This window comes from Dermacentor silvarum, chromosome 4, assembly GCF_013339745.2.
Source record: "Dermacentor silvarum isolate Dsil-2018 chromosome 4, BIME_Dsil_1.4, whole genome shotgun sequence".
NCBI classification, from domain to species: domain Eukaryota; kingdom Metazoa; phylum Arthropoda; class Arachnida; order Ixodida; family Ixodidae; genus Dermacentor; species Dermacentor silvarum.
This window is the reverse complement of record NC_051157.2, coordinates 90,120,090-90,132,269: the sequence shown is the minus strand read 5'-3', so window position 1 is coordinate 90,132,269 and position 12,180 is coordinate 90,120,090. Positions and strand designations below refer to the sequence as shown.

Sequence of the window (12,180 nt, the reverse complement as noted above, 5' to 3'; positions counted from 1 at the left end):
GTCTGTCGCACAGGTTGGCCATAGGATAACCCACCTGCCGCAAAGTTGGGATAGCCCTTCTATATTTTGGCAAAAAATTCATCGGTCATTCCATTCTGTGAAGGTGGTTGACCAGCAAAGCTGTATAAAATCACCGTAGGTTGTATTTAGAGACACCTTTAAAAGAACACATTATATATATATAAAACAGTATTCTCTTTCAAGGTCTCATTTATTTCGTAACACACGTAACGATGGCTTTATGCAGCTCTAGCCGAAATGACGATCGAGAAAGTCTCTTCGGAACCTGGCATGCAAGTCCTTGAAATCTTCCAAGTTTGCACCTTGGCGCTGAAGGCGCTTTGCGGCATTCTCTGACTCACGATATGCGTCATCGGTTCTCGCTTGCATGAGCAGTGGCACGAGCGCGGTTGCGCCAACCCTTTCCCCTTGGTCACCTTACCAGGCGCACATTACGTCACGCTCTACGTCATACATTCACAGAGACATCGTTTTAGACACAGGTGGCCGTTAAACCGAGCTCCGACGCGAGCGGAGAGTTTGTTTTTGTTGTTGGCTCTTTCACTCTCACTTTTTAACGGAGAGTTCTTCCGCGCGAACGGTTACTTTTTCTGCGCGGACGCCATAAAATCCCAGATCCTAGCCATAGACAGCTTCACTGTAAAAATGGAGAGCAAAACTTTCTATGCAATAAATAAAAGATTGCCTCAAAACACAGGTCCACTAATGAACTGAGAACCTCACTGGTATTCAGTACCACGGAATGTCACTAATTAATTAATTTCAGAGGGAAAAAAGCACTCGATTATTTTCAAAAGAAATTCTATTGATAAAATATATATATTTTACAGACCTTCATATACCAGAACTGAGCTGCAATCAGCGTTGGCATACTAATTTGATGTCCCCTTTAGTAAGACTACATCATAATATATATCTTGATTTCTATGTACCTAAGTTATTGATAGTTATTGATAGCCTGCAACATTCTTGTTAAGCAATGCTAGAAGACTCCCGGGCATGTGCAGCACTGTATTCTCTTGCCCAAATTTTGCAAGCATTAAATTTTGAGAAAAAATTTGATACTCCGGCATTCCTTTCTTGATTCGATTCATTACTTGATTCGAAATATACTACTCCGTATTCACACACCCCCACCAGAATTATATATCCCCTACATACGGTAGCTGCGATCTCTGAGCTTGCCAGTGTGATTTTGGAAACTACGATGGCTGCACTATTGTTTTTGAGCAGTTCTCCATGTGGTACCACATGTACTACGCCTATATGGAATGTTAAGACCAAGGGCTGCTCAAGCAATGCTATTGAAGCAGTCAATATCCACGAAGCCCAAGTTAGCACGAACGCAGCACTACAAGCCGTTATCAGCAAATCATGGTTTGACAGCGCTTTGTTTACGTTGTTGATTGGTGATAACGTTTGCGATGCCATTCTACCTTTCGAACTTGATACTTTCTGCCCGAAGGGACATAAAAAAACGTAACTTAACGGTTACACTTTTCATGATTCTGAAGATGCAAGAAATCTGCTGAAACTACATTTTCAATGGATAGAATTGGCACCTCAAAGGAATCGGTGCGGCATTTTTCAAAACGGAAGATCTTTTTGCAACTGCCGTACAATAATGGGGCTTCGATCCTAGCTTGAGTCTTGCATTCAGTAAGAGCTTGCAAGATAGAATGAATGGCAGTGAGCGTACAGAGCTGCTGCTCAGAAAAGCTGCATGGCCACAAGAATTGTGGGCAGAGAAAAATGCTCCAGTAAATGCTGAAGCACTCACTTGAACTTCTTGAGCTCCACCTTGTACACGTCATTGTCCCGTTCAAAGCTCTCCTTGTACTTTTGCTGCAAGGGAGATGACGGCACATTCCATCAAGCTTGACCAAGTTCACACCACCCACAAGCATGCCGCACTAAAGCCTACCAAGCCTACCAAGGTGAGGGCTCCCGTGAGCATATCTAACCTACTTCTAGAGCAATTAACGCGAGATTTGAAAAAATAAATTACAAAGTAAAAATAATTATGAATAAACACAGACACACATAAAACAAAAAAAATATGAAACAGATATAGAGAACAGAAGTGAACAGAAATTTTGCATATAGACAGGAACCAACAGCATAAGATGTTGGTAGCCCATACATATGGAGGTCGGTGTATAACCTTGGCTTGCTCTCCTCATTGTTTTAACTGTTCTAGCAATGGCAACTTCACATGTTGAAGCTTAAAGACAGGTAAAGGCACTTTATCCGACATCTTCTCAACTGAATCCTTCCTGTAGCTCATGCTTGCACAAGGAAGAAGTACACAATGGAACCTTGTCATGACTGTTCAACCAAGTTACATCAGACAAGGAAATACCTTTATTATATCCGACATCTGCTTTAAGTGCGCACACCAACATCGAGAGAAAAAAGAAAAACATTTGCGATCAGGTCTATGCGAATGAAATGCAAGCATGATGCCTCCGACAGACCAGAAAAGGGTCTGCTGTCAATTTTGATGGCCCTCTGGCAGCTTGTCGTAACGGCACATGAGCAAACACAATTTGCACCGTCGTTAATATGCAACTGCACAATCGTTATCACATGGCATCGGCATGCTGGCTTGCTGCCAGCAGGCCAGCCAAGCCAAGCCATAGGCCAAGAACAGCATGTGCATCCAGAATTCGCAGTCTCAAGTTTCTCTTGGCGAGTATTTGACATTTTCGCTACCAGAATATATATATATATGTACTATAAGCTGTGAGCGAACAAATATTCGCTTTGCTGTATGTTGCCTTGGATATTGCATATTCAGTGAAGTTATTGTGGTAGAATACTCAATTAAACAGAGCATGGTCAATCAAATTTTATATTTATTTTGCTATATTAACTTGTTATACCCGTATCAGCAGTTGGCCATGCATAGCTTCTCACCTTTTTCTTCTCAGGAAGCTCCTGGAACTTGTTGGAGATGAGCTTGGCCAGCTCTGTCATAGACAGCTCAGGGTTCTCGCGGGAGTACTTCTCACGCTTCTCCAGGAAGAACCGGAAATAAGGGGTCAAAGGTTTCTTGGGCAGGCCTGGGTGCCGCTGACGGCGCGCCGTACCGTTGCCCGGCAGCCATGGGCGCTTGAGCCATTCCCTCGCATCCCCCACCAGGTCAGTCAGCGTGCGGTAACGCCGAAGCTGAAAGCACACACAGTTAAGTTTACGTTATGCGCACAAACTGCATGTGCAATCGAAAAAAAAAAAAAATGCTAATTTATGTCGCCATCAGCCGATTCAAAGGAACGCCAAAGGTAACTAGCATATTCAGCCTGGCTAGAGTAATCTATTGCATTCCTTAAACTCTATCATTATAATCCAGGTCCAAACAATGTTCGTCCCCCCCTTGTATGTATCGTCACACTCCATAACTTAAAGATGGTGTTCCATTTTGCCAAACTAATGTGTGTAACGAATTTTTCATTCTAAGGACTAACAATTAATAAAATCACTGGGAAGCCTCCACTGGCATCACAAAAGTTCCAAGACTGCCATTCATGAAGCCTTTTGTTAATATTGTTAAGAAAGTTATTAGTGTCATCTTTCTACTGCACCATGTTTGTAATCCTCCACTCCTTCCTGCAATAGCCTTGGGACTAGAGAGTATGCCTGGCAAAATAAACAAATGCAGGGTCTGTGCCCAAAACAGAGAACTGCCACTGAAGGCAGATGGAACATGCTTAACAGGGGAACAGCACATAACATCCTCCAAAACACGGAATTGGGCAGCCTCTCACCTTCTGCATCAGCTGCGCCCACTTCTCCTTGCATTGGACGGCTGTGTAGGAGCCAAAGCGCACCTTCTCCCAGTCAACTTTCTCCACCATGGTGGTGTACTTGACCAGGTCATTGGCCGGCAAGCACTGGGCCAGGTTGCTCACCAGTTGCCCCAACTCCTCCACGCTCCAGCTGAGTGAGGCCACTGCACACATTGCATGAACAAGGGAAGGAACATTTATTCCATCATCATTAGCCAATTCCAAGCAACACCAAAGCTAACAACTATACAGTCTCGCTGAAGTGACTGATTACGTTTCTCAAGACTGCTCAGAATTTGTCCTGTGCACTTGGTCAATGAGAAAATCTAACTGAAAAAAATCTGATTGAAATTGAAGGCAGCGTCTCTCTTGAAATCGGCAAACTGCTTAAGTCAACAGGCAGGGGGATAGCTCATCCATGCGTTGGCACAGCACAAAATTCATAAGCGGGGCCCGAGATATCCCAGCCACACAGGGCACTTTTGATCACGATGGTGTTAGTTATAGAATCATAGCACCCTGAATTATTTACAGTAATACTCGCTTCCAGTAACTAGCTTCAGTTTAGCTACCCAGAAAGTGGATGCATTCTCGGCTCGGACGATCACTAGTATCGCATCGGCAATAGTATCACCTAAAGTGACTGTCCAAGAATATGTCCCCTGAAGTCATGCTACACAAGCTCACTCTGTTCCTGTGATCACTCAGGCTGTTCACACAAGAACAGAGCCACAATGAAGCACATCGGACTGTTTTTTTTTTTTTTATGAACATCATCATACTTAGCCTCATTGCTACGCTACACCGGCACATTTTGCTCTGTCATGAGGTCACAATAATATTGACGCCAGGCCCGACATTTCGATACCGGCTTTAGTAGCAAATTGAAATATCTTCAAAGTGTTTCCCACTTCATATTCTCAATACAATGACATTTTTACAAGAACATTTTATTTCCATAATATATATGGAGGAGGCTAAAAGCAGCTTGACACAAGCCCACAGCCTCCTTTGTATATACGAGTCAGCGATAGTAGCATGCGTGTTACACTGTAGTAAAAATAAAAACACATACCAGCTAGAAATGTGCTAGAAAAACTTAAGAAAATGCATAGATGAATGAAAAGACTCGCATTCATCAAAGGACGTAAAAGTAAAATCAGAATTCAATATTAGTCCAAAACTGAAATCCTTTATTTACAATTAGAGAAATATTTCGAAGATTTCGTTGTGTACATGTTAAAATATCAACCCCACTTCTGCTGCATTTGTTGAGAAAAGTAGGTAGCGTATTTGACTGGTATTCTTTGGAGAAATTTGTTTTTGCAGTGACCATCTTTCAAATTTCTTTGTCGGACGGCACATGACATCACATTATACTGATGCCTAACAAGGTTACCCAAAGGTCTGCAATTTTCCTTTTTCTTTCAAAGGCTAGTCGGTAATTTTTCTTTTTTAAACGTCTTTATTTCTGCATTTAATAGGCGAAACCTTGCTGCAGAAAAGGGGTGCTCTATGGGGGTGGGGGACCGGTGATCTCTTCTTCCTCGAGGTGGAGTTTATTTTGGTATAAGATAAATATAGGGATTACAGCTGCCTGCGGGAATAAATCAGATGTATGGTATTCATACAAAACGGTAAAAAGTGTTCCGATAAACTTTTCTTGAATAAATACTTTTTGTGTTTGTGAATGTCATGGTACCATACACTAAAGAGCAATTGTAAGGGTACGAGTAGATGAGATGTTTATAAAAAGTGTTTTTACTTGGAATGTGAGTAATGAATTACACCAATGTGTCATGCCAACGACTTGGGACAATTTTTGGGAAACTTTACCGATGCAGTCATTTCAAGTCATATTTTGCAAAAAAAGTTACTCCTCATGTTCTATTACTGCTAACCAAGTCTAAATCAATTTATGTACGAGAAGCATGCGGTAGAGTTTCTACAACTTGGAAAACATGCATCCGTACTCTTTTAGCCTTCAACCTTTAGACTTTGCCAGCTCAGCTCGTCAGTCACTTGTTGCAAGTCATCTTCACTGTCGCTGAATGTGACAATGTATTCTGCAAACTGCAGGTTGTCAAGGTATTCCCTATTAAACCTTATGCATGCCTAACCTTTCCAATATAGTGTCCCAAACACATTTTGCTTCTAATTTCCAGAATAATGTAGTATATGTGACCAATTTCCTTCAATGAGCACAACCAACGTATCTCCTCCATTATTTCTAAAATCAATGCCACAGTTTCCAATTTTCTGCTCTGCACCATGCGTTTTCTCCACTATAACATTGAAATCACCCATGACTGCAGTACACAGTTTCTCATTTCCGATTCAAGATTGTCATGGGATCTTTCTACTTCACCCTGTATACTGCTGCATCAAGTTGTATTCCCTTTATCTCTCTTATTAAGCTTTATTGCAATGATTGCTACTATGTACTGTAGTGATACTATGTATTTTGTCATGGTGTACTAAAAATGCTACTCTGCCTTCTCTCTTATCGGGATGGCCTCTGTAGCAGTAGTGTCCATTAATCAGCAGAGTACATACCTGCTCTAAGCTCTATGACGTCCCAAGTAATGCCTGACAATTCTTTAAAGAAACCTGCAAAGAGAACCGCTTCACTCGATAGGGTTTGAGTTATGAACTTTTCCAGGTTCAGTTCCCGCTGAAATACATTTACCACAATGAGAGTCTCTGTTTGAACTAGTTCATTCACATCCGATGCTAATTTTAGAATGTTGTAAAATAGGCAAGCACAAGTGACACAAATTGATTCTATGTGCCTGCTGCGTGCTGCACCATTTTAAAATTCTTCTTAAGCTGAACACTTTATTTTAAAAGAAACTGTCACATCTTAGCCCCTGCCATTATTGCAGATAGGCTACACGACTAGAAGGACACTAGCAGCAAGAACATTTTCTACAATAAGTTTTCTAATTACCTAAATAATTTTCTAATTGCTCACTTTAGGATACATGTAGCTGTGAAATAGAATGCGAGGGGTAGTTATATTCTGAGGTATTATGTGCCAAAAACATGGTATGACTATGAGGCAAGTTGTAGTGGGGGACTCTGGATTAATTTTGACCACCTGGGCTTCTTTAATGCCCAGGCAAGGAGTAGTGAAGCCATCCCTGGTTAGCAGAAATCCTAAGACTAGCAACACTTTCGAGATATCTGTCCCCAAAATCTGCTAAAAAAATTAGCATTCCAATTAAGACTGACCTGAACTGTTAGAGGCACACTATCTAGAAACTTAACTGATGCCAATTTATTTCATAGCACACTTTAAGGTTGCATATCTTGAGAGTGCTGCTAGTCTTAGGATTTATGCAAAGCAGACCTGACTTCAGTACTCTTCGGCTTCAATTTTGGGATTAAAGCATTTGCCCTAATATGAGCAATTAAAAATTAATTAGCACATTTCCAATAATTTGCAAAATAATTGTCAAAGCTTTTTTGCTGCTAACGTCTGCTTAGCCACGTAGCCTATTTGCAAGGATGACAGGAGCCTCTTATGACAGTTTCTTTTAAAATGAAAGTGTTCAGCATAAAAAGGAACATTTGGCATATTACCACATTGCTGAAGAAAGCAGCATTTGGTCACAAGAGGGGGGGTGTTTGCAGTATGCACAACATAAAAAACCAGTAAAAGAAGTTCAGCTATATTAGCAAGAAGTGGAAGACGGGATAAGGGAAAAGAGGAAGCAGAAGACATGGCTCTCCAAAGCACTGTTTACAGGAGAGAGTGAACATTTTCAGCAACTGATACTGCGATAACAATGCAAGTTTGGTGCATGCAACAATACTGCTTTGTACTTCAGGCAAATAAGCAACTCTGTTTTCAGCGACATCTACCACAGCAATTTTTTTTTTTTTTTTTTTATGAATCAAGGCTTTTTTCCTTTCTTTGTGGTGTTTAGTTGATAGTGGGGAATCAGGCTGCTATCACAGCAGATAAAAGTGCTGCTGAATTAATTTCTATGCCTTCTATGGCTAAATACAGTGCAACTTCAAAAGTTCATAGCAGCAAACACACCAGACCTTGGTAGCACACAAGCTTAAATGACAGAAATGCCTTTTTTCAGAGTGACACTGAGTTCACATCTAGGTGAAGATTCTTCTAAAAATGTCACACTGTGCCATTACGAAAGCTTCAACCCAGGTGTCATCAACAGCTAAAGTTTTCGGCCTATGCTCAGTACCTATGTGCTAATATTGATCAACAAACTCCAGTGAAGTTTTTCAAACTATTGATTTTCTATTTCTATACCCATGCTGAGCCCAATCTAGCCAAGGCAAAATTTCCAGGTGAGTTTACCAGTAACGGGAATCCTGATTTCAACTCAGATCAAACATTATTTACAGTGGGGTCTTACTGTATTTAAGAATATTCAGGAATATAGCAGGATATCAGCTCAAGGCATTAGAGGGCTGACCAAGACAAATGGAGAACATTTGATGCAACATGGTCGAAACTGCTATGCAGGAAAGAAAGTTATGCAAACGGACATCACATTTATTCAAACAGGCTGGAGATCAGTTGTAGTGGTCTGTCTGTGAGCAGTGAGTGCAGTATGAATATCAGTGGCCATGCTGCAGGCCCATCACTTTGCCCATCTGCAAACAGTCAAAGCCACTGATCTGACTCTGTATTAGTGGCTCAGTTGGGTGCACTTTCAGGGCCCACCGCACCACTGTAAACGAACAGTTGCTCGTCACCTAGGTCAAGCACGCTTAATCCGCGATTGCCCGTTCGCTTTGTTGCCCCCAAATTTCTTCCACTACCCGAAGTAAACGAATGCCGCTGGAGCTGCCAGCCACTGTTGCACTTAACAAAAACAGCGGAGCACACCAACGACAGCTAGCGCGATTTCGCGGCCCTAAATTTGTCACCGTCAACGAAGCGTAACAAACAAACAAGCAGCCGGCCAGCAGGGCGCGTCAGAAAGACATAAAAACGAAAGCGGCGCGCTGAGAGCTTCCGCTTGCTGGCACGAAAGTCCCGCGAAACGGCAGTTGCGGCGCGCAACGGTTCCTCGTGCGGCAGGTGGTCTCGGGCACCGGCGTCAGCGGCACCGATAAACAGAACTCGACGCGCTCCAACGCCAAAGGGCGCCGCAGACGGTCGATCCCGCCTAGAGACAATGGCAAGCGTGGTCGTAACACTCGCCCAGCAGTGGGAAGATCCCGGCCGCAGAGACGGTTCGTGCGATACGCCGCGATCTTTTCGCATCCCGCAACGCCCTGATGCCACGTAAGCAGTCGACGGAAAATGCAGTCGGCTCAGTAAGCACTAGTTTGGACACGTCACGTTATCTTAAACCAACTCGGCGAGTAAGACTTGCCAGAAAGGGGGAACGGAACGCTGTTCTGGGTGTAGCAGACGATTCTAGCAAAGCAGACGACGAAAAGAAAACAGCGGCGTTTGAAGGTGGCAGCACTGCTGCAATTTCCAGTCCGGCCCGTCGTCTGCTCGGCGGAGCGCGTGTTGCGCGAATAAAACGTAAACAAACTCACGTGCTCCCAACGACCAAACACAAGGCGAAACTACAGGTCAGAAGGCGCGCCAGACAACCTCGAATGATCGAAGTGTCGACAACAAAGCACGAGACATTACGCAAAGCAAACCGCCTACCGAGCGCGGACCACGTCTGCCACTGCATCACATAAAGCGGCGGGAAACGACGAATCTCTGAGCAGCCCCGCCGTGCGTCGAACTGGCGCGAAATGCTCCCAGCAGCGCGCTCCTCGCCAAGCGACGCTCTGGGGAACCCATGCACGCGGCCGGAGAACAGGGAAAAAGCTCGCGGCACGCAGCCCGACCTCCCTCCCCGAGGCGCGCTCAGCCGAGCCGAAAGCGGCGGCGGCGAGACCCGCCGCAGTAGCAGCGGTCGAAGGGACACCGCGGCGAACGCCCGGCCCGTCCCCGCCAGGCCTCGAGCACGGCGCGCTCCCCGCGGGGCGAGCATTAATAACGACTCCCCCCCTCCGGAAAGCCTGTCATCGTCGAAGCGCAGCAGCCGGCGAGCGAGCGGCGCAGCCGCCCAGCGAGCGAAGCAGACGGCGATCAGGGGAGAGCAACAGCAAGCACGGCGGAGTGGCACGAGTACGGACGCACGCACGCCGGATACGGCCGGCGAGTAGGGGAGCAGGAAACCGGTTGCTTCCCCGTGCGCCTGGAAGGCTGCCACGGCGCCGGCTGCGCGCTCGCCGCTGCCCGCCGCCACCCCGAGATCGTTCGCTCGCCCTCGCTCGCAGCCCCGGCAACGGCGGCGAGGTAGCACGCAGCAGCCAGCGCCGAGCGGCGCCGCCGCCGGGGAAGGCCAATCGGGCATCGGCGTACGCGGCTGCGGGCCCCCGCCCGTCGCCGCCGCGCCGGTCTCCTTGCCCCCCGCCTGCGGCTCGCACGGCTCACCGCCGCCTGCCTCGCCCGCCACATCGCCGCTTTGTCCGCCCGCCCCGGCGAGAGCGGGGATCTCGGCGGCGGACATTGTGGCTTCTCCGTCGCTCGCCGTGCGTCCGCCATGCGAGCATGAAAAGCGGCTCGCGTTAAAGGAATCGTCTGCTAGCGCGTGCAATAGCCCGCACTATTATGGCAGGCGCAAGCTAGACGAGTTATTTTAAAGGATTAATAAACTTACGTTATGACCAGTGCTTGGACCTATACCGAAGAGAATAGCGTCCATCTGTTGAGAAATTGCGTGCGTGCTAAGCGTGGGGGGTAAGCTCACAACGAAACGGGGCTTGTGACCGTGTTCCTGCTCTAAGAGACGTACTACGCTCCCGGCTGTTCGCACAGCCGCGCTGGCGCCTGTTACGTCTTCTGCGACTGACTACACGTACTGTAAACGCGGAAAAACTAACCCGCCACATCGCACGAAGGTCGTTAACCAGGAATTCCCTTCAGATCGAGCGCCAACTCGTGCAATCCGGGCGCGCCGGCAAGCGCGGCCTCCACCAACGCGGCGGTCGACACGGCACGTCCATGTCCGATCGGCTCCGACGCGGAGGAGACAAAAGCCTGGCTAGTCCGCGCCGGCAGGCAAGAGCACTTACCATCGCTGTGTTCAGGGGCCCCGCCATCTCCGTTCTTGGTTCGCTTCGGTGCTGTGGCGCCGTCGCTGTCCGAGTCATCAGGGGTTGCCGCAGGAGCAGGACGCTTCGGGCCGCTGCTCTTGCGTCGAGGAGGGTTGATCGTCGCCGTCGCCTGGGCCGCCGCCATCGCCATTTTCTCGGCGAACGCGAATCGGGGTCACGGTGCAGCGCTCGAGCACGCCGGAGGGACCGGACTGTGCGTCCGCGCTGGCCGGCACAGGCCCGTGGCGCCCACAAAAACACCGCGGGAAAAATACACGTGAATCGACGGCCTGTTACGGCACGATTTCAACCCGCTCAAAGCCCTCCTGCTGGCTGGCGGCGTCTGCTTTGGAAAACAAAACTTCCTCCTGCCAAACCGCTGCTTCCCAACTGGTCGACATCGAATGAAGTGCGCATGCGCACTTCAAGGCATGCTAAACTTTTTTTCTCCAAATATAGAACTGCAACGCATTTAGTCTGGCAACCTCAAACCATTTAGTCGTCTGCTTTTTTTTTAATGAAATCATTGAAATGTCATGAATGCCACAACGTTTTATACCAAAATAAATGTTACTGGAGTACTAGCGCCATATTATTAAACGCATCGTAACAGCGTACACACTTTTTTCAAAGTACTGAGCACTAAATGTTGTAACTCTCCTTAGTTCTATGCGCTGCATGCTAGGTAGCAACAGGTGATCACAGAGAAACGTTTTTACGTTCGTTACCAGTATCACGTCCTCTAAGAAGGTTCTGCTTGATTTTATGGTAGTCAATGACAGAAGGCTGATGTCAGAACTGCTTTGTTGCTCCCGAAACAAATAATGAAGCTGTGGCTGCTCTCCCTGACCCTACTGCTTTGGAGCGGTTGAGTTTTATGCACGGCAACCTTGTGCTCTGGCGTCACTGGCGTCGCCGTTCACGATCGGCAAAATGGGAAAAGGTGGCAAACGAAGGCGGCAAGTTGGTTAAATTGAATGTTAGCACCGCCAGACCGGCATATGTAGCTCTCAATATTGGAATGTATTACTTGTTGGAAATTTGAGTTGCAACGTTCGCACATATTTCGCGATCGGTTGTTCGAAGGTGACGAGCTCTGAACTCTGTACGTCGTGGCGGCAGTTTTGTTTCAACATCTTCCTTTGACTTGTAAAAATTTAGTAATAGCCGAACTTACGCAGGAATACGAGACGGTTGCATATATCATGTTTTTCAAGTAATGCCCATTTCACGCGCTTCGATCTTGCACTGCGATTTCCGATGCGAACTTCGCATTGCTAGC

The 12,180-nt window shown here is 46.4% G+C and overlaps 1 protein-coding gene across 1 annotated transcript in view; it reads right to left on the bottom strand.

The window, feature by feature from the left end:
- The window catches only part of LOC119450373 (nucleolar transcription factor 1-A-like), a 32,295-nt gene extending 20,999 nt beyond the window's left edge, over positions 1-11,296 (bottom strand). The window contains 4 exon segments of the mRNA XM_037713807.2: positions 1,802-1,866; positions 2,941-3,192; positions 3,789-3,973; positions 10,878-11,296. Of these exon segments, the coding sequence (XP_037569735.1) occupies positions 1,802-1,866; positions 2,941-3,192; positions 3,789-3,973; positions 10,878-11,049 (674 nt within the window). The 5' untranslated portion in view covers positions 11,050-11,296.
- Positions 11,297-12,180: the final 884 nt, after the last annotated feature.